The sequence below is a fragment of the Caretta caretta genome, chromosome 10 (assembly GCF_965140235.1).
Source record: "Caretta caretta isolate rCarCar2 chromosome 10, rCarCar1.hap1, whole genome shotgun sequence".
Classification (NCBI taxonomy): Eukaryota; Metazoa; Chordata; order Testudines; family Cheloniidae; genus Caretta; species Caretta caretta.
Window position 1 is genome coordinate 84,511,160 of NC_134215.1, and position 23,239 is coordinate 84,534,398.

Genomic DNA, 23,239 nt, shown 5'->3' on the forward strand with positions numbered 1-23,239 from the left:
GTCGAGCTGCAGACTCCTCCGCCCCTTGGACTGCTCGCTGCAATCCCCAGGGGAACCCTGTTACTGCACAGTCCTTCTCGCTGGTCACACACTCCCAGGGGTTAACCGCCCCCCGAAACCGCTCCTCTCTGAGCCTTCAGCAGGCCTGGTCCTCGGCAATCCCCCTTCGTGTTACTGCTCCCCAGTCACTTACTGCAGGAAGCGCCATCCACGGGGTGCAGTACATCCCACCGCTGCCACCAGTTGTCACGGTGTCCCTGGGCGATGCTCTGGAACTGCTCCCCATGAAGCCAGTCAGGACTCTGGGGCAGTCGCCTTTCTGTGAGCAGCCTGTCTTCAGGACACACAGCTCACACAGTTTCCACCTTCCTGGGTCTGACCTCGGAGCATTCAGCATCCTCTGCCCCTCCGTGTGCTTCCCCCAGCGAGTCCGCTCAGGCGGGGCTCCTGGGGAAGCCAGAGGGTCCTGCCCCCCAACTCCGCAGTCAGACGTGACTCTCAGCCAGCCAGTAAAACAGAAGGTTTATTAGACGACAGGAACATGGTCTAAAACAGAGCTTGCAGGTGCAGAGAACGGGACCCCTCAGCTGGGTCCATTCTGGGGGGCAGTGAGCCAGACAACCACGTCTGCACTTCACTCCATGTCCCAGCCAGCCCCAAACTGAAAACCCCCTCCAGCCCCTCCTCCTCTGGGCCCCGCTCCCCTCCCGGGCCAGGAGGCCACCCGACTCCCCCGTTCTCCAACCCCTCAGCTCCCACCCCGCAGGGGGGAAGGGCCCAGGCCATCAGCCGCCAGGAAACAGGGCGCCGGCCACCCTCCGCGCCCAGACCCCCGCACACACCCGCCCTCCAGGGCTCCGCAACGACCACACACCCCCACTCCACCCCCCAGACACCCAAGAACCGCCCAGGGGAAACCGAGGCACCCCCACACCACCCAGAGGAAACATCAAGAACAGTCCCACTTCGTCACACAGGGCGCAGGGGGCGCAGGGGGCGTCGCAGGGCACATGGGGGAGGGGGCGTCGCAGGGCGCGTGGGGGGAGGGGGCGTCGCAGGGCGCGTGGGCGCAGGGGGCGTCGCAGGGCGCGTGGGGGGAGGGGGCGTCGCAGGGCGCGTGGGCGCAGGGGGCATCACAGGGCGCGTGGGGGGAGGGAGCGTCGCAGGGCGTGTGGGCGCAGGGGGCGTCGCAGGGCGCGTGGGCGCAGGGGGCGTCGCAGGCGCGTGGGGGGAGGGGGCGTCGCAGGGCGCAGGGGGCGCAGGGGGCGTCGCAGGGCGCGTGGGGGGAGGGGGCGTCGCAGGGCGCAGGGGGCGCAGGGCGCGTCGCAGGGCGCAGGGGGCGCAGGGGGCGTCGCAGGGCGCGTGGGGGGAGGGGGCGTCGCAGGGCGCGTGGGCGCAGGGGGCGTCGCAGGGCGCAGGGGGCGTCGCAGGGCGCGTGGGGGGAGGGGGCGTCGCAGGGCACGTGGGCGGAGGGGGCGTCGCAGGGCGCAGGGGGCGCAGGGGGCGTCGCAGGGCGCAGGGCGCGTCGCAGGGCGCAGGGGGCGCAGGGGGCGTCGCAGGGCGCGTGGGCGCAGGGGGCGTTGCAGGGCGCGTGGGGGGAGGGGGCGTCGCAGGGCGCGTGGGCGCAGGGGGCGTCGCAGGGCGCAGGGGGCGTCGCAGGGCGCGTGGGCGGAGGGGGCGTCGCAGGGCGCGTGGGCGGAGGGGGCGTCGCAGGGCGCGTGGGCGCAGGGGGCGTCGCAGGGCGCGTGGGCGCAGGCAGTGATGGGCTCCTGCCCTGCAGCAGGCAGGGTTGGAAGCCAGGCATTGTACTGGTCACCCAGAGAAATGTGCCCCGCCCGGGGGTGGGAGACGCCTGTTCCCAGCCCGGGGGCAGGGAAAGGGTTGAGGGGAGACATCCCTAAAATCCAGTTTGGAAAAGCTGCGAAGTGGGAGGCGCAGCCCCTGCCAGCCCAGCCTCTCAGTCTAGGGGCTCGTACCCCACGCACCGCTGGGGCACCTGACCTCCCCTCCAGCCCAGAGCCTTCCCCTGGGTGCCCCACTGCGGGTGAGGGGCACAGGTTCACGCGGGCTGTGTGAAGTGGGGGGATACAGTGGGGGCCAGGAGCGCCCCACGGCGTCCTGTGCCAGGCTGGAGTGGGGTACGGGTGTGTGGAGGGGGAGGCAGCGGGGGTCGGGAGCGCCCCAGAAGGAGGTCCGTGGCCCAGCTCTGCAGGTGGTGGGAGGGCTGTGTCTTGCCCCATGGCCCAGCTGAAACCGCGGGTAGGGTTGCTAACTCTGACTGAAGCTGTTCTGGGAGATTAATTGTACTGTACATATTAAAATCTCCCGATTGCTTTCAACAGTCACCGGGAGATTGATGCCAATTCCGGGAGACTCCAGGCCAGTCCTGGAGGGTTGGCAACCCTGCCCACAGGCCCAGCAAGGTGGCACTTGTGCAAACAGCTGAGCCCAGTGTGCGAAGCAGCGTGCGAGGCAGCAACACAAGAACGGCCAGGCCCTGCTTGCCCTGCTCTGCACTCACAGGGAGACACAAGCCAGGCCACCCATGGGGGTAGCAGCCTGGCCGCACTGTCCCGGCTCACGCAGGAATCACCCCTCCGAGCAGAGACGCCCCAGGGCAGCGTGAGCGCAAGCCCTAGAATGGGCCCCAGGAACCGCCCCCGAGACAGGCAGGGGCTGCCCCAGTGGGAGAGCTAGGCCCGAGGGCCCCCTGGCCCCAGCCGGCACTGACGGGGGCTGACGTAGAGCTACCCTGGTGACACCAGGGCCCAGGACCCCCTGGATCCACCACCGCTGAGCCGCACTGGGGAAAGTGCACAGGAGAACAGGGAAAGCAGGGCCGGGGCTACTGGGTGGGCACTGAGACCAGCCGCAGACCCCGGGTTCTGGGAGTTAGGGGAGGCCAGGCCAGGAGCCATGTGGACCCCAGGTTTGGGGCTGGGAAAGCCAGGCCAGGTGCCCCGCAGACCCCACGTTCCAGTGCTTGTTTTACTTTAATCTAGCAGAGGAAGGTCTAACACGATCGAATGTCTGGTAAATTCAGCCTGGAAATTCAGCGTGGGTGCTTCCCAGGACAGGTAACTAAGCACTGGAACAACTTACAAGGGGTCTGGTGGATTCCCATAATTGAATTTAATGTAACCGACCTGCTCCATTCAGCCAGGAATTAACTCAGGGATGTCTCTGGCCTGAGTCACACAGGGTATGTATACACTACAGAATAAGGTCGAATTTATAGAAGTCGGTTTTTTAGAAATCGGTTTTATATATTCGAGTGTGCGCGTCCCCACAGAAAATGCTCTAAGTGCATTAAGTGCATTAACTCGGCGGAGTGCTTCCACAGTACCGAGGCTAGAGTCGACTTCCGGAGCGTTGCACTGTGGGTAGCTATCCCACCGTTCCCGCAGTCTCCGCTGCCCATTGGAATTCTGGGTTGAGATCCCAATGCCTGATGGGGCTAAAACATTGTCGCGGGTGGTTCTGGGTACATATCGTCAGGCCCCCGTTCCCTCCCTCCCTCCCTCCATGAAAGCAAGGGCAGACAATCGTTTCGCGCCTTTTTTCCTGAGTTACCTGTGCAGACGCCATACCACGGCAAGCATGGAGCCCGCTCAGGTAACCGTCACCCTATGTCTCCTGGGTGCTGGCAGACGCGGTACGGCTTTGCTGCACAGTAGCAGCAACCCCTTGCCTTCTGGCAGCAGACGGTACAGTACGACTGGTAGTCGTCCTCATCGTGTCCGAGGTGCTCCTGGCCGCGTCGGCTGGGAGCGCCTGGGCAGACATGGGCGCAGGGACTAAATTTGGAGTGACTTGACCAGGTCATTCTCTTTAGTCCTGCAGTCAGTCCTATTGAACCGTCTTATGGTGAGCGGGCAGGCGATACGGACTGCTAGCAGTCGTACTGTACCATCTTCTGCCAGGCAGGCAAGAGATGAGGATGGCTAGCAGTCGTACTGTACCATCTTCTGCCGAGCAGCCATGAGATGTGGATGGCATGCAGTCCTTCTGCACCGTCTGCTGCCAGCCAAAGATGTAAAAGATAGATGGAGTGGATCAAAACAAGAAATAGACCAGATTTGTTTTGTACTCATTTGCTTCCCCCCCTCCCCTGTCTAGGGGACTCATTCTTCTAGGTCACACTGCAGTCACTCACAGAGAAGGTGCAGCGAGGTAAATCTAGCCATGTATCAATCAGAGGCCAGGCTAACCTTCTTGTTCCAATAAGGACAATAACTTAGGTGCACCATTTCTTATTGGAACCCTCCGTGAAGTCCTGCCTGAAATACTCCTTGATGTAAAGCCACCTCCTTTGTTGATTTTAGCTCCCTGAAGCCAACCCTGTAAGCCGTGTCCTCAGTCGCCCCTCCGGGCGTCAGAGCAACGGCAAACAATCGGGCATCTGAGAGTGCTGTCCAGAGCAGTCACAATGGAGCACTCTGATGGAGCTAAAACATTGTCGCAGGTGGTTCTGGGTACGTATCGTCAGGCCCCCGTTCCCTCCCTCCCTCCGTGAAAGCAAGGGCAGACAATCATTTCGCGCCTTTTTTCCTGAGTTACCTGTGCAGACGCCATACCACGGCAAGCATGGAGCCCGCTCAGGTAACCGTCACCCTATGTCTCCTGGGTGCTGGCAGACGCGGTACGGCTTTGCTGCACAGTAGCAGCAACCCATTGCCTTCTGGCAGCAGACGGTGCAATACGACTGGTAGTCGTCCTCGTTGTGTCCGAGGTGCTCCTGGCCACGTCAGCTGGGAGCGCCTGGGCAGACACGGGCGCAGGGACTAAATTTGGAGTGACTTGACCAGGTCATTCTCTTTAGTCCTGCAGTCAGTCCTATTGAACCGTCTTATGGTGAGCGGGCAGGCGATACGGACTGCTAGCAGTCGTACTGTACCATCTTCTGCCAGGCAGGCAAGAGATGAGGATGGCTAGCAGTCGTACTGTACCATCTTCTGCCGAGCAGCCATGAGACGTGGATGGCATGCAGTCCTTCTGCACCGTCTGCTGCCAGCCAAAGATGTAAAAGATAGATGGAGTGGGTCAAAACAAGAAATAGACCAGATTTGTTTTGTACTCATTTGCCTCCTCCCCTGTCTAGGGGACTCATTCTTCTAGATCACACTGCAGTCACTCACAGAGAAGGTGCAGCGGGGTAAATCTAGCCATGTATCAATCAGAGGCCAGGCTAACCTCCTTGTTCCAATAAGAACAATAACTTAGGTGCACTATTTCTTATTGGAACCCTCCGTGAAGTCCTGCCTGAAATACTCCTTGATGTACAGCCACCCACTTTGTTGATTTTAGCTCCCTGAAGCCAACCCTGTAAGCCATGTCCTCAGTCGCCCCTCCCTCCGTCAGAGCAACGGCAGACAATCGTTCCGCGCCTTTTTTCTGTGCGGACGCCATACCAAGGCAAGCATGGAGGCCGCTCAGCTCACTTTGGCAATTAGGAGCACATTAAACACCACACGCATTATCCAGCAGTATATGCAGCATCAGAACCTGGCAAAGCGATACCGGGCGAGGAGGCGACGTCAGCGCGGTCACGTGAGTGATCAGGACATGGACACAGATTTCTCTGAAAGCATGGGCCCTGCCAATGCATGCATCATGGTGCTAATGGGGCAGGTTCATGCTGTGGAACGCCGATTCTGGGCTTGGGAAACAAGCACAGACTGGTGGGACCGCATAGTGTTGCAGGTCTAGGACGATTCCCAGTGGCTGCGAAACTTTCGCATGCGTAAGGGCACTTTCATGGAACTTTGTGACTTGCTTTCCCCTGCCCTGAGGCGCATGAATACCAAGATGAGAGCAGCCCTCACAGTTGAGAAGCGAGTGGCGATAGCCCTGTGGAAGCTTGCAACGCCAGACAGCTACCGGTCAGTTGGGAATCAATTTGGAGTGGGCAAATCTACTGTGGGGGCTGCTGTGATGCAAGTAGCCCACGCAATCAAAGATCTGCTGATATCAAGGGTAGTGACCCTGGGAAATGTGCAGGTCATAGTGGATGGCTTTGCTGCAATGGGATTCCCTAACTGTGGTGGGGCTATAGACGGAACCCATATCCCTATCTTGGCACCGGAGCACCAAGCCGCCGAGTACATAAACCGCAAGGGGTACTTTTCAATAGTGCTGCAAGCTCTGGTGGATCACAAGGGACGTTTCACCAACATCAACGTGGGATGGCCGGGAAAGGTGCATGATGCTCGCATCTTCAGGAACTCTGGTCTGTTTCAAAAGCTGCAGGAAGGGACTTTATTCCCAGACCAGAAAATAACTGTTGGGGATGTTGAAATGCCTATATGTATCCTTGGGGACCCAGCCTACCCCTTAATGCCATGGCTCATGAAGCCATACACAGGCAGCCTGGACAGTGGTCAGGAGCTGTTCAACTACAGGCTGAGCAAGTGCAGAATGGTGGTAGAATGTGCATTTGGACGTTTAAAGGCGCGCTGGCGCAGTTTACTGACTCGCTTAGACCTCAGCGAAACCAATATTCCCACTGTTATTACTGCTTGCTGTGTGCTCCACAATATCTGTGAGAGTAAGGGGGAGACGTTTATGGCGGGGTGGGAGGTTGAGGCAAATCGCCTGGCTGCTGGTTACGCGCAGCCAGACACCAGGGCGGTTAGAAGAGCACAGGAGGGCGCGGTACGCATCAGAGAAGCTTTGAAAACCAGTTTCATGACTGGCCAGGCTACGGTGTGAAAGTTCTGTTTGTTTCTCCTTGATGAAACCCCCCGCCCCTTGGTTCACTCTACTTCCCTGTAAGCTAACCACCCGCCCCTCCTCCCTTCAATCACCGCTTGCAGAGGCAATAAAGTCATTGTTGCTTCACATTCATGCATTCTTTATTCATTCATCACACAAATAGGGGGATGACTACCAAGGTAGCCCAGGAGGGGTGGTGGAGGAGGGAAGGAAAATGCCACACAGCACTTTAAGCACAGCACTTTAAAAGTTTACAACTTTAAAATTTATTGAATGACAGCCTTCTTTTTTTTGGGCAATCCTCTGTGGTGGAGTGGCTGGTTGGCCGGAGGCCCCCCCACCGCGTTCTTGGGCGTCTGGGTGTGGAGGCTATGGAACTTGGGGAGGAGGGCGGTTGGTTACAGAGGGGCTGCAGTGGCAGTCTGTGCTCCAGCTGCCTTTGCTGCAGCTCAACCATACACTGGAGCATACTGGTTTGGTCCTGCAGCAGCCTCAGCATTGAATCCTGCCTCCTCTCATCACGCTGCCGCCACATTTGAGCTTGAGCCCTGTCTTCAGCCCGCCACTTACTCTCTTCAGCCCGCCACTTACTCTCTTCAGCCCGCCACCTCTCCTCCCGGTCATTTTGTGCTTTCCTGCACTCTGACATTATTTGCCTCCACGCATTCGTCTGTGCTCTGTCAGTGTGGGAGGACAGCATGAGCTCGGTGAACATTTCATCACGAGTGCGTTTTTTTTTCTTTCTAAGCTTCACTAGCCTCTGGGAAGGAGAAGATCCTGTGATCATTGAAACACATGCAGCTGGTGGAGAAAAAAAAAGGGACAGCGGTATTTAAAAAGACACATTTTATAAAACAGTGGCTACACTCTGTCAGGGTAAACCTTGCTGTTAACATTACATACATAGCACATGTGCTTTTGTTACAAGGTCGCATTTTGCCTCCTCCCACCGCGTGGCTACCCCCTCAACCTTCCCCCCTCCCTGTGGCTAACAGCGGGGAACATTTCTGTTTAGCCACAGGCAAACAGCCCAGCAGGAATGGGCTCCTCTGAGTGTCCCCTGAAGAAAAGCACTCTATTTCAACCAGGTGACCATGAATTATATCTCACTCTCCTGAGGATAACACAGAGAGATGAAGAACGGATGTTGTTTGAATGCCAGCAAACATACACTGCAATGCTTTGTTCTACAATGATTCCCGAGTACGTGTTACTGGCCTGGAGTGGTAAAGTGTCCTACCATGAAGGACGCAATAAGGCTGCCCTCCCCAGAAACCTTTTGCAAAGGCTTTAGGACTACATCTAGGAGAACCGCAAATGCCAGGGCAAAGTAATCCTTTCACATGCTTGCTTTTAAACCATGTATAGTATTTTAAAAGGTACACTCACCAGAGGTCCCTTCTCCGCCTGCTGGGTCCAGGAGGCAGCCTTGGGTGGGTTCGGGGGGTACTGGCTCCAGGTCTAGGGTGAGAAACAGTTCCTGGCTGTCGGGAAAACCGGTTTCTCCGCTTGCTTGCTGTGAGCTATCTACAACCTCCTCATCATCATCATCTTCTTCGTCCCCAAAACCTGCTTCCGTATTGCCTCCATCTCCATTGAAGGAGTCAAACAACACGGCTGGGGTAGTGGTGGCTGAACCCCCTAAAATGGCATGCAGCTCATCACAGAAGCGGCATGTTTGGGGCTCTGACCCAGAGCGGCTGTTCGCCTCTCTGGTTTTCTGGTAGGCTTGCCTCAGCTCCTTCAGTTTCACGCGGCACTGCTTCGGGTCCCTGTTATGGCCTCTGTCCTTCATGCCCTGGGAGATTTTCACAAAGGTTTTGGCATTTCGAAAACTGGAACGGAGTTCTGATAGCACGGATTCCTCTCCCCAAACAGCGATCAGATCCCGTACCTCCCGTTCGGTCCATGCTGGAGCTCTTTTGCGATTCTGGGACTCCATCATGGTCACCTGTGCTGATGAGCTCTGCATGGTCACCTGCAGCTTGCCACACTGGCCAAACAGGAAATGAGATTCAAAAGTTCGCGGTTCTTTTCCTGTCTACCTGGCCAGTGCATCTGAGTTGAGAGTGCTGTCCAGAGTGGTCATAATGGAGCACTCTGGGATAGCTCCCGGAGGCCAATACCATCGAATTGTGTCCACAGTACCCCAAATTTGAGCCGGCAACGTCGATTTAAGCGCTAATCCACTTGTCAGGGGTGGAGTAAGGAAATCGATTTTAAGAGCCCTTTAAGTCGAAATAAAGGGCTTCATTGTGTGGACGGGTGCAGGTTTACATCGATTTAACGCTGCTAAATTCGACCTAAAGTCCTAGTGTAGACCAGGGCAGGTGACCACACCTGTCCCTTCTGGCCTTAAATCTACCAATCTGCTTGCTCCAGGTGTATGCTTCTGATGGAGCTGGGAATAGGACCCAGGCATCCTGGGCTTTCACCGCCGGCCCAGCATTGCCCTCTGAGCACTGCACTCTAAGAGGTTAGCATGCCCAGCATTAATGATGGCTGTGACGAAGTGGGACTGTTCTTAATGTTTCCTCTGAATAGTGTGGGGGTGCCTCAGTTTCCCCTAGGCAGTTCTTAAGTATCTAGAGGGTGGAGTAAGGGTGTATGATCATTGCAGAGCCCTAGAGGGCATGTGTGTGCAGGAGTCTGGACACAGAGAATGGCCGACACCCTGTTTCCTGGCAACTGATGGCCTGGGCCCTTCCCCCCCTGCAAGGTGAGAGCTGAAGGGTTGGAGAACAAAGGAATCAGGTGACCACCTGGCCCGGGAAAGGAACAAAGCCCAGAGGAGGAGGGGCTGGAGGGGGTTTTCAGTTTGGGGCTGGCTGGGACATGGAGTGAAGTGCAGACGTGGTTGTCTGGCTCACTGCCCCCCAAAATGGACCCAGCTGAGGGGTCCCGTTCTCTGCACCTGCAAGCTCTGGTTTAGACCATGTTCCTGTCATCTAATAAACCTTCTGTTTTACTGGCTGGCTGAGAGTCACGTCTGACTGCGAAGTTGGGGTGCAGGACCCTCTGGCTTCCCCAGGAGCCCCGCCTGAGCGGACTCGCTGGGGGGAAGCGCACGGAGGGGCAGAGGATGCTGAATGCTCCGAGGTCAGACCCAGGAAGGTGGAAGCTGTGTGAGCTGTGTGTCCTGAAGACAGGCTGCTCACAGAAAGGCGACTGCCCCAGAGTCCTGACTGGCTTCATGGGGAGCAGTTCCAGAGCATCGCCCAGGGACTCCGTGACAACTGGTGGCAGTGGTGGGATGTACTACACCCCGTGGATGGTGCTTCCTGCAGTAAGTGACTGGGGAGCAGTAACACGAAGGGGGGATTGCCGAGGACCAGGCCTGCTGATGGCTCAGAGAGGAGCGGTTTCGGGGGGCGGTTAACCCCTGGGAGTGTGTGACCAGCGAGAAGGACTGTGCAGTAACAGGGTTCCCCTGGGGACTGCAGTGAGCAGTCCAAGGGGCGGAGGAGTCTGCAGCTCGACCCTGGCAAAGAGGTGGTGACCTCGAGAAGGGCTGGCACACTAGGGGTTCTCCCTGGAAACCGTGGGGAGCTGAGAACACACGGGCCTGTGAGTCCACAACAACTTGGGAGGAGCGGAGTGATGGCCTGTCACCGTCTCCTTAAGAAGGACATTGTAACCCTGTGCCAAAAGAGAGGGTTGAGCGTTGGAAAGTTCACCAAAGCAGAGTTAATCGTGCAGCTGGAGGAGGATGACCGCTCTAAGGAACAGATTCCTGACCCCAACTGGGGCTATAGCAGGATCTGGGAGCAGCTGAAGCGGGAGCCAGGCATCGCCAAGACTCCTGTCCCCGACCAGACGAGGGTCTTCACGATCGGGTTCCCCATCGGGGGATCGAGACGGACGGGATTGGAGCTGAGTCTGAGAGAGCAAGAGGACCGTGGGAGACAGCGAGAGCCCGAGAAAGAGCTGCAGAAGCAGCAGCAGCATGAACTGGCGGTGGGGGAGTGGAGAGGCCTAGGGGACCTCCCCGGGGTGAGTGGGGATAGACCCCGGGGTGCCAGTTCCGCAGGGAACCTCGAGACTAAATTGCTGCCCCTGGTTAAGGGGGGGGGGTGTGGATGCCCACCTCACTGCCTTTGAGCAGGCTGGCGATTTGAACCAAGGGGACCCTGCGGAAAAGCCCCGGTATCTAGCTCCCTTGCTGGGTCCCAAGGCCATAGACTCCGTCAGCCAGATGGTTGGGGATGTGGACAGGCTCCCACTCCTGACCCCAACCTATATGTCTGTGTGGAGTTTCCTGGGGCCAGGCCCCCCGGACCTCCAGTGGGAGCAGAAGGTGATGGTGAATGGGGAGACATTCTTGGGGTGGCCAAAGGGCATTGGCTGCATAAACCTTCCCACATGCGGCCTGCGAGTGCTATCGACCACCCCTGACCTAAGGGAGGGCGTGAAACTGGAAGGGCCTGGTGTAACTCCTACCAAGGAATGGGAGAGATGCTGGGGCATCCATGGGAACGTTGGTGGCTTCGAACTTCCCCAGGTCACCGGCTAAAGTGACCCCGCTCAGTTCGATCTCGAAGGGGGGAGAGATGTGACGAAGTGGGACTGTTCTTAATGTTTCCTCTGAATAGTGTGGGGGTGCCTCAGTTTCCCCTAGGCAGTTCTTAAGTATCTAGGGGGTGGAGTAAGGGTGTATGATCATTGCAGAGCCCTAGAGGGCATGTGTGTGCAGGAGTCTGGACACAGAGAATGGCCGACACCCTGTGTCCTGGCCACTGATGGCCTGGGCCCTTCCCCCCCTGCAAGGTGAGAGCTGAAGGGTTGGAGAACAAAGGAATCAGGTGACCACCTGGCCGGGGAAAGGAACAAAGCCCAGAGGAGGAGGGGCTGGGGGGGGGTTTCAGTTTGGGGCTGGCTGGGACATGGAGTGAAGTGTAGACGTGGTTGTCTGGCTCACTGCCCCCCAAAATGGACCCAGCTGAGGGGTCCCGTTCTCTGCACCTGCAAGCTCTGGTTTAGACCATGTTCCTGTCGTCTAATAAACCTTCTGTTTTACTGGCTGGCTGAGAGTCACGTCTGACTGCGAAGTTGGGGTGCAGGACCCTCTGGCTTCCCCAGGAGCCCCGCCTGAGCGGACTCGCTGTGGGAAGCGCACGGAGGGGCAGAGGATGCTGAATGCTCCGAGGTCAGACCCAGGGAGGTGGAAGCTGTGTGAGCTGTGTGTCCTGAAGACAGGCTGCTCACAGAAAGGCGACTGCCCCAGAGTCCTGACTGGCTTCATGGGGAGCAGTTCCAGAGCATCGCCCAGGGACTCCGTGACAATGGCAAAGCGCTCGGGGTCCCTCTCCTGGGTAAGGTCAAGGTCCCAGCGTAGCCAGCACACTGAGGAGCTCCCGCTGGCCCAGCCCGGGGCATTATGGGATTGTGCCGGTTGACTTGAGGAGGGATGGTAAGAAAATTAGCAGCTCTCACTGCCATGTGAATTGGCCCCTGCACACTTCCCAGCTCAGGGCAGCACCAATTAAAGGGCAGAGGAGTCAGAACTGACACCTCTGCAAATGGGGCTGGCTTTCCCAGGGGCCTCCTGCCTCAGCCCCAGCCAGGGCTCTGTGGGTTTTGACACCTCCATGCAACCTGGGAAGGTGCCACTTCACACCTCCAGCCTCAGCATAAAGCCTGGGACTGCTGCGCTCTCCCCACACGCAACCTGAGAAGCCCCAAGCCCTGACGCCATGGCCAGCTGTCCTGCCCAGCTCCTAGCCCAGAATCTCCAGCTGCTCCCGAGCCAGGCCCTGCTGCAGGAGTGGGGCTGGGCCCACTCAGCCTCCACCTCTCCCACCTCCTCCTCAGACTCCTATAGCCTGTCCCCTTCTTCTACACTCCTGGCTTCCCAGGAGCCCCTCCACGGCTGCCTCCCGGGGCGAGCACCCGCTCTGCCCCCCAAGCACCGGGCGGATCCCTGCCGCAGCAGCCAGAGGGCACAGGGCAGGGCAGGCGGCAGGCAGAGGCAGAGCGCCAGCGAGCGGGAGAAGCTGCGCATGAGGAACCTGTCCAAGGCTCTCCACACCCTGCGACGCTACCTGCCCCCCTCGGTGGCACCGGCCGGCCAGAGCCTGACCAAGATCGAGACCCTGCGCCTCACCATCCGCTACATCTCCCACCTGTCGGAGCTGCTGGGGCTCAGCGAGGAGACGCTGGCCCAGAGGAGAGAGGGCCCACACCGGCGCTGCCAGCTGTGCCCCGAGGGGCTGGGTTGCTGCCAGGCCAGGACCCCTGGCCTCCAGGCAGCATCTCCAGCCCCGTGGGAGGGGTCCCCCCCGGCCGCAGCATCCTGGGTGTCGCCCACCTGCTGCCCTGCTGCAGGGACGTCCCCGGAGCTGGTTTGGACTCAAAGTGCTGGAGCAGCGTCCTGGATGACACCCACCTCCTGCTCTGAAACAGGGACTCCCCCGGAGCTCCATGGGGCCCAGATCTCAGACTTAATGGCCTGGGGCTCGCCCACCTCCCGCCCCAAGGCAGGGAGCCTTCCAGAGCCCCATGGCACAGCATCCTGGGGATCCTGCACTGGCCCGGCTGGCCCCCCTGAGCCCAACGGGATCGGAGCCACGGACACAAGGCACTGGACATCGCCCACGCACTGCCCCCTGCTGGCTGCTTTCTACCAGGTACACATTGCACTCTGTCTTGCAGGCAGCTTGGGGGGCCCCTTCCCTGCCCCGTACGCAGGAGGCCGGTAGCATCCACACCGGGCCAAGTTCCCCTCGGGGATCCAAGCCGGTGGCCCATAGTGCCTCCTTGCAGCCCGGGGCTCTGCGCGGGGCAAGCCTGGGGCATTGGGCCCTGGCACGACAGCTCCGATCGGAATGCCATGCAGGAGAGATCTGGGCTGGCTCCTCAGACCCCTCCAGCAGCAGCAGCTTGGAAGCCAGGAGCCTCCCTTTAATGTGCCTCTCTCTGCCCCCTGGGGTCCCCTGGGCCACTCTGCCCAAGCAACCTGGCAGGGTGGCTGGGCAGAAAGCACCCCCCCAGTACCTGGGCTGAGCCACCCGTGCCGCTGGGCATGGGGCCCCAAGGGTCTGCCATGACAGCCAGGTGCTACCGGGGCACCTGGCGCTGTGCCCTGCCCGGGCCTGAGGTGGGTTCTGCGCCGGGAGCCCAGGGAAGGATGTGGGCAATACGGGGGCATAGCACGCTGCCGCGCAGACGGTGCTGGGGTCTGCAACACCCGCTCCCCGGCTGGACGGGGGGGCATCTGGTTGGAAACAAGGGCCCGCTCTCCCTGCCAGGGCCAACTGCGGCGGGCTGCTGCTGCTGCGGGGACACCACCTGGACCCTCCCATGCTGCAGAGCAGGAGGCCCAGCCAGGGGAACTACCCATCGCTTTGTATAATGTGCAGCGCCCCGAGGTGACGAAATGGGACTGTTCTTAATGTTTCCTCTGAATAGTGTGGGGGTGCCTCAGTTTCCCCTAGGCAGTTCTTAAGTATCTAGGGGGTGGGGTAAGGGTGTATGATCAGTGCAGAGCCCTAGAGGGCAGGTGTGTGCAGGAGTCTGGACACAGAGAATGGCCGACACCCTGTTTCCTGGCAACTGATGGCCTGGGCCCTTCCCCCCTGCAAGGTGAGAGCTAAAGGGTTGGGGAACAAAGAGATCAGGTGGCCTCCTGGCCCGGGAGGGAAAGAGACAAAGGCAAGAGGAGAGGCTGGAGAGTTTTCAGTTTGGGGCTGGCTGGGACATGGAGTGAAGTGCAGATGTGGTTGTCTGGCTCACTGCCCCCCAAAATGGACGCAGCTGAGGGGTCCGGTTCTCTGCACCTACAAGCTCTGTTTTAGACCATGTTCCTGTCGTCTAATAAACCTTCTGTTTTACTGGCTGGCTGAGAGTCACGTCTGACTGTGAAGCTGGGGGGCAGGACCCTCTGGCTTCCCCAGGAGCCCCGCCTGAGCGGACTCGCTGTGGGAAGCGCTCGGAGGGGCAGAGGAGGCTGAATGCTCTGAGGTCAGACCCAGGAAGGTGGAAGCCGGGTGAGCTGTGTGTCCTGCAGACAGGCTGCTCCCAGAGAGGAGACTGCCCCAGAGTCCTGACTGGCTTCATGGGGAGCAGTTCCAGAGCATCGCCCAGGGACTCCGTGACACCCGCACACGACTCCGAGGGGCTGTGCAACGGGGCCCCTGAGCCAGAAGCTGGGGCTGACGCAGAGCCTTGCGGGGAGGGGGAAATGCTCCCTCAGAATGCAGCTGAGGCGCACAGGGTCTGTCCCCGCGGCGCCCTGGGCAAGGGGGTGCCTGAGAACTGGGGCTGGTGGAATCTGGCACGGGTGCAGTGCGCTTTGCCCTGGCCGGCCCACCTGGCACCTGTTTAAACACGGCTTTTCTTTTGGCACAAGGCAGGGCCCATGTCTCCAGCCCTGGACTGGTCCATTGACCCCAGCCCCCAGCCAGCCCACAGCCACCACTGGGGCATCCCGGCCGAGCCGGCCCAGCAGCAGGAATGGGGGGCCGCTGGCACTGAAGAGGTGATGAGAAGCAGGACATTGGCAACGTTGGGGTGCGGAGATACGGGGCTCTTCACGGACTAGCGCTCAGGGCGGCAGCTCTGCTCTCAGCAGGTCCCTGCCCCGCACTTCACTCTGGCCGTGCCTGGCAGGGAAATGCCTTCTGATTAAACCCTTTCCATCCTGCCCTGGCTCATGCTGGTTTGTTATTGTAGGGTCACTCAGCCAGGTTTGGTGCTGGGGGGGGGCAGCTCTGGGAGCAGGTGGGCGCTGCAGGGGGGTGGCTCTCGGAGCGGGTGGGTGCTAGGCAGGCCCGGCTCTGGGAGCGGGCGGGTGCTGGGAGGAGGGCAGCTCTGGGAGCAGGTGGGTGCTAGGCAGGCCCAGTTCTGGGAGCAGGCGGGGACTGGGGGAGGCGGGGCATCTCTGGGAGTGGGCGGGGACTGGGGGAGGCAGGGCATCTCTGGGAGCAGGCGGGGGCTAGGGGAGGTGGGGCGTCTCTGGGAGCGGGCAGGTGCTGGGGTGGGGCGTCTCTGGGAGCGGGCGGGTGCTAGGCAGGCCTGGCTCTGGGAGGGGGTAGGTGCTGGGGTGGGGTGTCTCTGGGAGCGGGCGGGTGCTGGGGGAGGCGGGGAGTCTCTGGGAGCGGGCAAGGACTGGGGGAGGTGGGACGTCTCTGTGAGCAGGTGCTAGGCAGGCCTGGCTCTGGGAGTGGCCAGGTGCTGGGGTGGGGTGTCTCTGGGAGCGGGCGGGTGCTGGGGGAGGCGGGGAGTCTCTGGGAGCGGGCGGGTGCTGGGCAGACCTGGCTGTAGGAGTGGGCGGGTGCTGGGGTGGGGTGTCTCTGGGAGCGGGCGGGTGCTGGGGGAGGCGGGGAGTCTCTGGGAGCGGGCGGGTGCTAGGCAGACCTGGCTCTAGGAGTGGGCGGGTGCTGGGGTGGGGTGTATCTGGGAGCGGGCGGGTGCTGGGGGAGGCGGGGAGTCTCTGGGAGCGGGCGGGTGCTAGGCAGACCTGGCTCTAGGAGTGGGCAGGTGCTGGGGTGGGGTGTCTCTGGGAGCGGGCGGGTGCTGGGGGAGGCGGGGAGTCTCTGGGAGCCCGCAGACATAGTTTCTGAAGGCAGGGTGGGTGGACGGTGATGGATGCGGAACCGCATGACCAGGGTCCCTGCTCCTCCCATGCTCTGATCTGGCTCATGCTCGGTTACATTTCTCCAGCAGGCCCAGATTTCATTAGCCCCCTGCCAGGAGGGGGAGCGCCCCCACGGGTGCTGTCAGCTCCCTACCCGGCTGTGTGGGCAGCGCTGGGCTTTCTGCCTGCATGAGAATGACCCAGTCTGGGAGCAGGGCCTGACACTGCCCCCCAGGGGGCTGCCAAGGGGACCCAGTGTCTTACTGTGTGAGGCTGACATGGGGGAACTGGCCTGGTGCTGTGTGGGGCTGAGGGGGGCCCAGCGCGGGGCTGGGCGGGGCCTGGGGCTGTGTGGGGCCCGGCGCAGGGCTGTGTAGGGCTGACAGGTCTCTCCAGCCCCGGGCAGTGGCCTGGAGCAGGGCCCGTGGTGCGGCACAGAACGCGGGTGAGCGCGCTCCCCACGTGGCCAGCCCCTGCCCATGGCGCTTCTTGGAGGCAACTGGGCAGGGCCCGAAGTCACCGCGAGCGGAACTGGACCCATCTCACCCCGCGAGCCCTGGGGCCCCTTGGCAGCCTGGAGAAACAGCGATAGCAGCCCAGCTCAGGGAGATGGGCAGGGACTCAGGGAAAGGATGGGGGTCACAAGGATGGGGGTCATGAGGCAATGGGGCCAGGTGAATCACAGTGGGTCATGGGGGGTCACAGGCAGAGGGCGGTCAAGGGGACTCCTGGGGCTGGAGCTCAGGGGGGGACACAGAGAAGGCGATGCCACCTTCCTGCAAGGAAAGTGGGCTGCTATCCAAGTGACTCCAGACCCACGCATGGCACGACGTGAACGGGTCACACAGGCCTGACTCTGCCTCCGAGCCCCCTTGCTTTCCCACCCCACTGCCTGCCCCTTCCCCAGGCTTGGACGTGCTAATGGTGCCCACCCAGGTTCCACATCACACCTCCGGCCTCAGCCCAGGGCTGCCGCGCTGCCCCCGACGCAGCCAGAGACGCCTGCAGCCCCGGCCCGTTCTCCAAATGGTCGCTGTGCCCAGGTCAGACCTGGGCACCGACCCCATCGCCAAGCTGCAAAGCCAGGGCCGGGCAGCGTGTCCCTGCAGGGCCGGGCTCCCAGGGCTGCACCGCCAGAGCCTCACGTCCCGGCAGACAGCGCCGGGGGACAGGGCGGGAGCCCCGTCACGGGGGGAGATTCCCAGCCAGGCTGGCCCGAGCTCTGGCTGTGCCACAGGGCACCACGGAGAGAGGGTTGGACTGGATGGAGGGGACTCTCCTCTCGCTTCTGTGGTGGGGCCTGCTCCCCCTGCCTCCCCCCAGGGCCCGCTGCTCCTGTGCCTTCTCAGGGGGCCTGCTCCCTGCCCCCGGCACTCGCACGGATCCCCCCTCGCCCGCGTCACTCTGCACCAGCCTGCACGGCCCTGTCTGGGAGCAGAGCTGGGGACGGCCTGGCCCCTGGGGATCACTGACACACGCCGTCAGACGGCCCCCGCGGGGCCACGGCACCGCCAGGCCTCGCCACCACCCAGCACCGGGCTCCTACCAGCCTCAGCGGGTTCGCTTCCTGTTCTCCCAGGTCCCCCGCCCCCTGGTCTACCTGCCTCCGGCTCACATCCTCCCCCCGCAGTTCTCCCTGCCTTCCCCACCGCTGACCATGCCGGCGGCAAAGGAAACAGCCCGTGCACTTGCCCAAGCTGAGCGTGGAAGTGAGACGTGGAAGTGAGACGTGGGTGTGGCCAGGCCAAGCCCAAGCCCACAGCTCTACCTTTTAACATTAAGCCTTTATTTACAATGTCTGGGCTGAGAAGGACTATACACCACGCACATGTCCTGGCCCACAGCGGGGCTGGGGGGTCCCCAGTCAGCAGCCCCGCGGTCCTCACCCTCCTGTCTGCCCGTGACCAGCCCACGGGCACCTGGGCTTCCCTGGGACAGTCACGGAAACCAGGGCTGTGGCGAGGCCCTGGCAGTGGGGCCAGTGTGCAAATCCTTGTGGGACCCCGGCCAGGCTGAGCCCCAGGCTGTGCAGAGCACGCTGGGGGTGTAGGCCGAATGGGGTGTGGGGGTGAGGGTGTGGGGCTCTCTGGGGAGGGAGCCTGGGCCCAGTGACAGGAGAGTTCAGGAGGCTGCATGCCCAGGGCATGGGGTTCGGGAGCCCGGGGCTCAGCCCCCTTGCCCCCCCCCCGAGCAGCGGGAGGAGGCAGACGTGGGGGGGTTCGGTGTTACTGAGTTCACCCACTCAGCTGCTTGCCGTCTCAAACCACGTCAGCACCGTCTGCTTGTTCTCTGCCACCCATTTGATATTAGCTGCGGTCTTCTCCAGGGCCTGCTCAAGCGCCCGTGTGCCCGACCCAAAGCCCACGCCAGCATTGTCCGCCTTGAACTGCTCCAGCTGCCGAGAGAGAGCGGGCCCGAGAGTGAGCGCGGGCGGCAGCAGGACAGCACCCACCTCTGCACCACGGTGCCCTCCGGCGGCCCTGGCACCCACCCGGGCACCTCAGACCTGGGCAGGGGGCCGAGCAGCCCCAGACGCCCGCGGGGCCAGAGGGGTGGACTCAGGAGGAGCAGGGAAGCAGCTTGGCCACGCAGGGCGGGAGCCAGGATGTGAACCCAAGGGACAGGCATTCGGCCCATGGGGCTGGGCCTAGGGGTGCTTAGGTAACACACGAGGTTTCCTGCAGCACCAATTCCTCGGCTGCGGCCCCGCCAACGGGCAGGGGGCATGTGCGTCTGGAGGTAGCGGGGCACTGGCGTCCCTGGGGCTGTCATCACAGCTGGACCTCTCCCTAGATCTGCCCTGGCTTGCCCCCAAGTGACGGGGGCTTGATGGACTCACCCTCCCGGCAGGGAGGCAGGACCCCTCTGTTGCAGGGTGGCCAGGCAAGGAGCTCCGGCCTGGCGGCTGAGCCACAGTAATGGAGAGGGGCTGCAAAGCTCCGACGACCCCACACAAAATGGTGCCGGCCCCAGCACTCGGGCGGCTCACAGCCCACCTAGGCCAGGCCCCGGGGACAGGCTGCGGGGAGCCAGGGCCAGGCCCTGGGGGGGGCTAGAGCAGAACTGTCGGGGCTCTCCCTTCCCGAGGGGCCCCGCCCCCCAGCGCACCGACAGGCCTGGGACGGGCCTCACCTGCTTCAGCTCGAAGTCAGAGGCAAAGCGCTGCGTCACCACCTGGATCAGGCTCGAGAAGGAGAAGGAGCCCCCGCCGTACCTGCAGAGGGGAGGGTGGGGTGAGCAGGCGGGCGTGGGGCAGGTGCCTTCCTCCCACAGGGGCAGCATCCCAGAAACAGCCACCCCGGGGCCGTGTCTCTGCCAGGGCTCAGCAGAGGGAAGAGCTTCAGGGCATGGGGGCAGGGAGCACCCCCTGCCCTTCGCCAGGAGCCACAGGAGCCCGGGATGGCACGAAGGGCACAGAACGTGCGGGGAGAGACTGAGAGCCCCCCCCATTCCCCCTCTCCCCTTGCTCCTCCCCCTCCCCCAGCCAGGCTCCCCATTGACCCCCATTCCCCATCCCCCCTTGCTCCTCCCCCTCCCCCAGGCTCCCCATTGCCCACCCACATTCCTCATCCCCCCTTACTTGTCCCATCCCCCTTGCTCCCCTACCCCCCCATCCCCCGTAGCTTCTCCACTCCCCATTGCCCCCCCATTCCCCCTTGCTTGTTCCATCCCCCTACCCCCATCCCCTATAGCTCCCCCACTCCCCCTTGCTCCCCCGCATTCCCCAGCCCCCCTCCCGCTCCCCCGGGCTGCCCCTCCATGGTACTCACTGCGTGAAAAGGGTCTTCCAGTTGCCCCGGATGAAGTCCCAGGCCAGGCTCTGCCCCACCACGTTACTGGCGATGCTGTTGATGGTGGAGGTGGCGTCCTGCTTCCGGATTTTGGTGGGATCCAGGGCGTACTGCAGATACCTGGGGAGGGGGCAGGCAGGGCTGGTACACGCAGGGCCGCCAACTGCTGCAGGCAACCCCAGGCCCTTCTCCTTCCCCGTGCCCATGGCAGCCTGGACCCTCCCCATCCCCACGCCCACAGGCCCCCATTCCCCAAGGGCAGCTGTGTGCCCTTCCCCCCCCGCCCCACCTTCTCAAGATCCAAGGCTCCTTGCTGCAGGCCAGGGCCGAGCGCAGCTTGTCGGCTTCGGCCACCACGGTGGCGTTTTTAAACATCTGCCAGAGGAAGTCCCAGTCTGCCTCGCTGCCCATCTGTATGGCGCTGCAGTAGATGGAGGAGCGCAGGTTCGGGGGGATCCTGGGGGGGGAACATGCCTGTCATGGGGGCCGTGCCGGGGAAACTCAGGCACCGGGCCCCACTCAGCAGAGCCCTGGCGCAGACCATGGGGAGAGGCTCCCACGGAGGAGTGCTGGGGGGCGACCCCCACCTGGAGAGAGCGGGCCCGTGAGTAGGGCTAGCATCTCACTAGGACACCAAGGGCCCAGGCAGCGCCGGGGAGCTGGGTATTTACCAGCTGGAACTAGGCAAATTCTGCCTGAGCTCCCTCAATGGCCTGCCCCAGCCCCCCATCCCAGGGGGCTCCATGGCCCAGTCCAGCCCAGCCCCCCATCCCAGGGGGCTCCATGGCCCGGTCCAGCCCAGCCCCCCATCCCAGGGGTACCACGCCCTGGTCCAGCCCAGCCCCCCATCCCAGAGGCCACAGGGAAGGGCTCACGTGTTGTTGCTGGGGTTTTGCTTCCACTGGTTGAAGAAGGCGGTGGCCAGCTGGCTGCACTCAGGGACCTCATAGGAACAGGCCGTGCTGATGGCGTTGATCTCGCTGTACCTGAGTGGGGAGAGGAGCCGTGTCAGCGGCTGGACCCGGCGAAGGGGCCCTAGGGGGCAGGGAGACCAGGCAGAATGACCGTGACAGAGGCAGGCGCCCACCGGCCCATCACCAGCCCGGCCCAGGAGGCGTCTCTCCGGCTGCCCCATCTGCCAGGCGCAGCACGAGCTGAGTGGGGGTCACCTCGCTCGGAGGCTGTGAGCAGTGGGCACTCTCGGGGACAGTGCTGGCCTGGGTGAACCCTGGGCCGTTCCCACCGGGCACCGCGTGGCAGCTGCTTCTGCTTCCTCCCCAGCGGATGCCGCTGCCCAGCTCAGCCATCCCACCAGTGGGGAGGGGATGCCCTGTCTCTCGGGTCCTGTGGGGCAGAGGGAGGAAGAGCGGGAGGAGAGGGGGGGTCTGGAAGAGTGGCATATGCCCATAACACAGAGCCACCCAACCGGCCCCAGCGTGCCCGCACTCTGGGAGCCATGCCCAGCGCCCCCTTGGCTGAGGGGTGGGGCAAGGAAGGGGGGACCCAGAGAGGTAGCAGTGGTCACGGGAGGAGCAGTTCTCCAGGCCGTGGGGGCGCCAGGGGCGCAGGGCCAGCCCTGTGGCTGGCCAGAGGACACGCCGCGCTGGGACTCACTGCGCCATCAAGCCTTCCGGGAGACTGGTCCAGTTGGAGGTGATGTTTCCAAAGTACTGGAACAAGGGGATCACCTGCTGCTGGATGTATTTCTGGGGGAGGACGGGCAGGGTGAGTGCTGCTTGCCAGAAGGGTCAGTAGCTCTGAGCCTTCCCCCACCACGCCCCAATCACCCAGCGCGCCCACGGCTCCTGCCACCTCCATTCCCTCACCCCATGCCCTTCCCCGAGCAGCTCCCACCCTCTGGGGCCCGCCTCAGCGTCTCTCTGGCTCGCAGGGGGTGATTTGCAGAGCCCACCCTATGCCCTGCCTTTGTGCCAGGCCCACAGCTGAACTGATCCCAGCACAGGCGGGGATGGCAGAGCGCCCATCCGAGCACCATCCGGCCATGCTGCCCACAATCCACCGCACCCAAGGCAGGTGGGGGCTCACCTGCATGGGGCCATACACCTCGCTGCGGTCAAACATCAGGCGGAAGTAGGCCAGGTTGTCGAGGGCTGCGCTCCAGGGCAGGTACTCCCGCTCCTCCTTCAGGTAGGTGGTGGTTTTCAGAGCCAGCGTGATGTCGATGTGTTTAGCCCTAAACAGCCAATTGCAGCGCTCACGTCCTCCTGTCACAGCACCAGATGTGCTGGCATTTCCGTGCCCTCTGCGCCCTCCCTGCCTGGCAATGGACCCCGCCCCCTCCCATCCCCGCCCCCCATCAGTGGACTCCCCCGTCCCCGCCTGGCTGTCCCCTCCCAGCCCCCCCCAGCAATAGAACCCCTCCCCTTCCTCCAGAGCAATGGACCCCCACCCATTCCCGCCCGGCCACCGCCTCCCATCCCACCCCCCGGCAATTAAACCTCTCCCCACCCCCTGCCTGGCAATGGACCCCACCCCCTCCCATCCCCTTCGGCAATGGACCCCCCCATCTCCACCTGGCTGCCTCCTCCCATTCCCCCCAGCAATGGACCCCTCCCCATCCCCTGTTGCTAATACCCCACAGACTGACCCCCTGCTTGCCTGCCAGCAGAGTGGCCAGTCCATCCCGAAGAGCCCCTGCAGGGCCTGCTCAGTTACTCCCCCTCCCCCGCCTGCCCCCTGGATGTTTGCTGCCCCACGCACAGGGGCCAGCCTGGCCTGGTGAGGAGGACGTGCAGCCCAGCTCCCCACACAAGCCCCCATCCGGACGCTCCCCTCACCCCCTTGCACCAGGGCACGGCAGTGAGAGACCCAGGGTGCCAGGCAGGACAGAGCCTGGCGCAGGCTGGCTGTGTACCTGGGGTAGGTGCTACGCCTCAGATGTTCAGCAGCCCAGTCCCCTGCCCGTGGGCCTGCCGGGACGTCAGCGCCCAGCCTCTGCCGGCCCCTCGTCCCCCGCTGCGGCAGGGACCAGACAACGGTGGGGCAGGGGGGAGGGGGGGAGATTCCCGGCCTGCCCAGCCCAGAGAGGGGGAACCGGAGGGTGTGGGGGCCTCCCTCTCGCTGCCTGAAGGGGGGTGCGGGGACAGACTCCTCCCTGGCCTGCCAGCCGCGCTCCGGCGCCGTGGGCAGAGGACGCCGC

General features: G+C 62.6%; 3 protein-coding genes across 6 annotated transcripts in view; 1 reads left to right on the forward strand and 2 right to left on the reverse strand.

Moving 5' to 3' along the window:
- Positions 1-6,902: 6,902 nt before the first annotated feature.
- Positions 6,903-9,071, reverse strand: LOC142073510 (uncharacterized). Its single transcript, XM_075133339.1, has 2 exons — positions 8,104-9,071; positions 6,903-7,515 (listed from the first exon to the last, which is right to left on the reverse strand). The coding sequence occupies exons 1-2, from the start codon at positions 8,684-8,686 to the stop codon at positions 6,974-6,976; spliced, it is 1,125 nt and encodes a 374-aa protein (XP_074989440.1). The 5' UTR covers positions 8,687-9,071; the 3' UTR covers positions 6,903-6,973.
- A 2,504-nt stretch (positions 9,072-11,575) lies between these two features.
- On the forward strand, positions 11,576-15,355 carry MESP2 (mesoderm posterior bHLH transcription factor 2). Its single transcript, XM_048865895.2, has 2 exons — positions 11,576-13,340; positions 15,062-15,355. Exons 1-2 carry the CDS (start codon positions 12,408-12,410, stop codon positions 15,251-15,253), a joined length of 1,125 nt encoding a protein of 374 aa, XP_048721852.2. The 5' UTR covers positions 11,576-12,407; the 3' UTR covers positions 15,254-15,355.
- Positions 15,356-18,053: 2,698 nt separating this feature from the next.
- The window catches only part of ANPEP (alanyl aminopeptidase, membrane), a 51,373-nt gene continuing 46,187 nt past the window's right edge, over positions 18,054-23,239 (reverse strand). For all 4 annotated transcript variants that reach the window (XM_048865876.1, XM_048865877.1, XM_048865875.1 and 1 more), the window contains exons 15-21: positions 22,126-22,273; positions 21,694-21,785; positions 20,955-21,065; positions 20,369-20,536; positions 20,059-20,199; positions 19,421-19,502; positions 18,054-18,683 (exon numbers count right to left, since the gene is read on the reverse strand). In XM_048865876.1, coding sequence (XP_048721833.1) covers positions 18,531-18,683; positions 19,421-19,502; positions 20,059-20,199; positions 20,369-20,536; positions 20,955-21,065; positions 21,694-21,785; positions 22,126-22,273 — 895 coding nt within the window. In that variant the 3' untranslated portion in view covers positions 18,054-18,530. The remainder of the gene's footprint in view (positions 18,684-19,420; positions 19,503-20,058; positions 20,200-20,368; positions 20,537-20,954; positions 21,066-21,693; positions 21,786-22,125; positions 22,274-23,239) is intronic.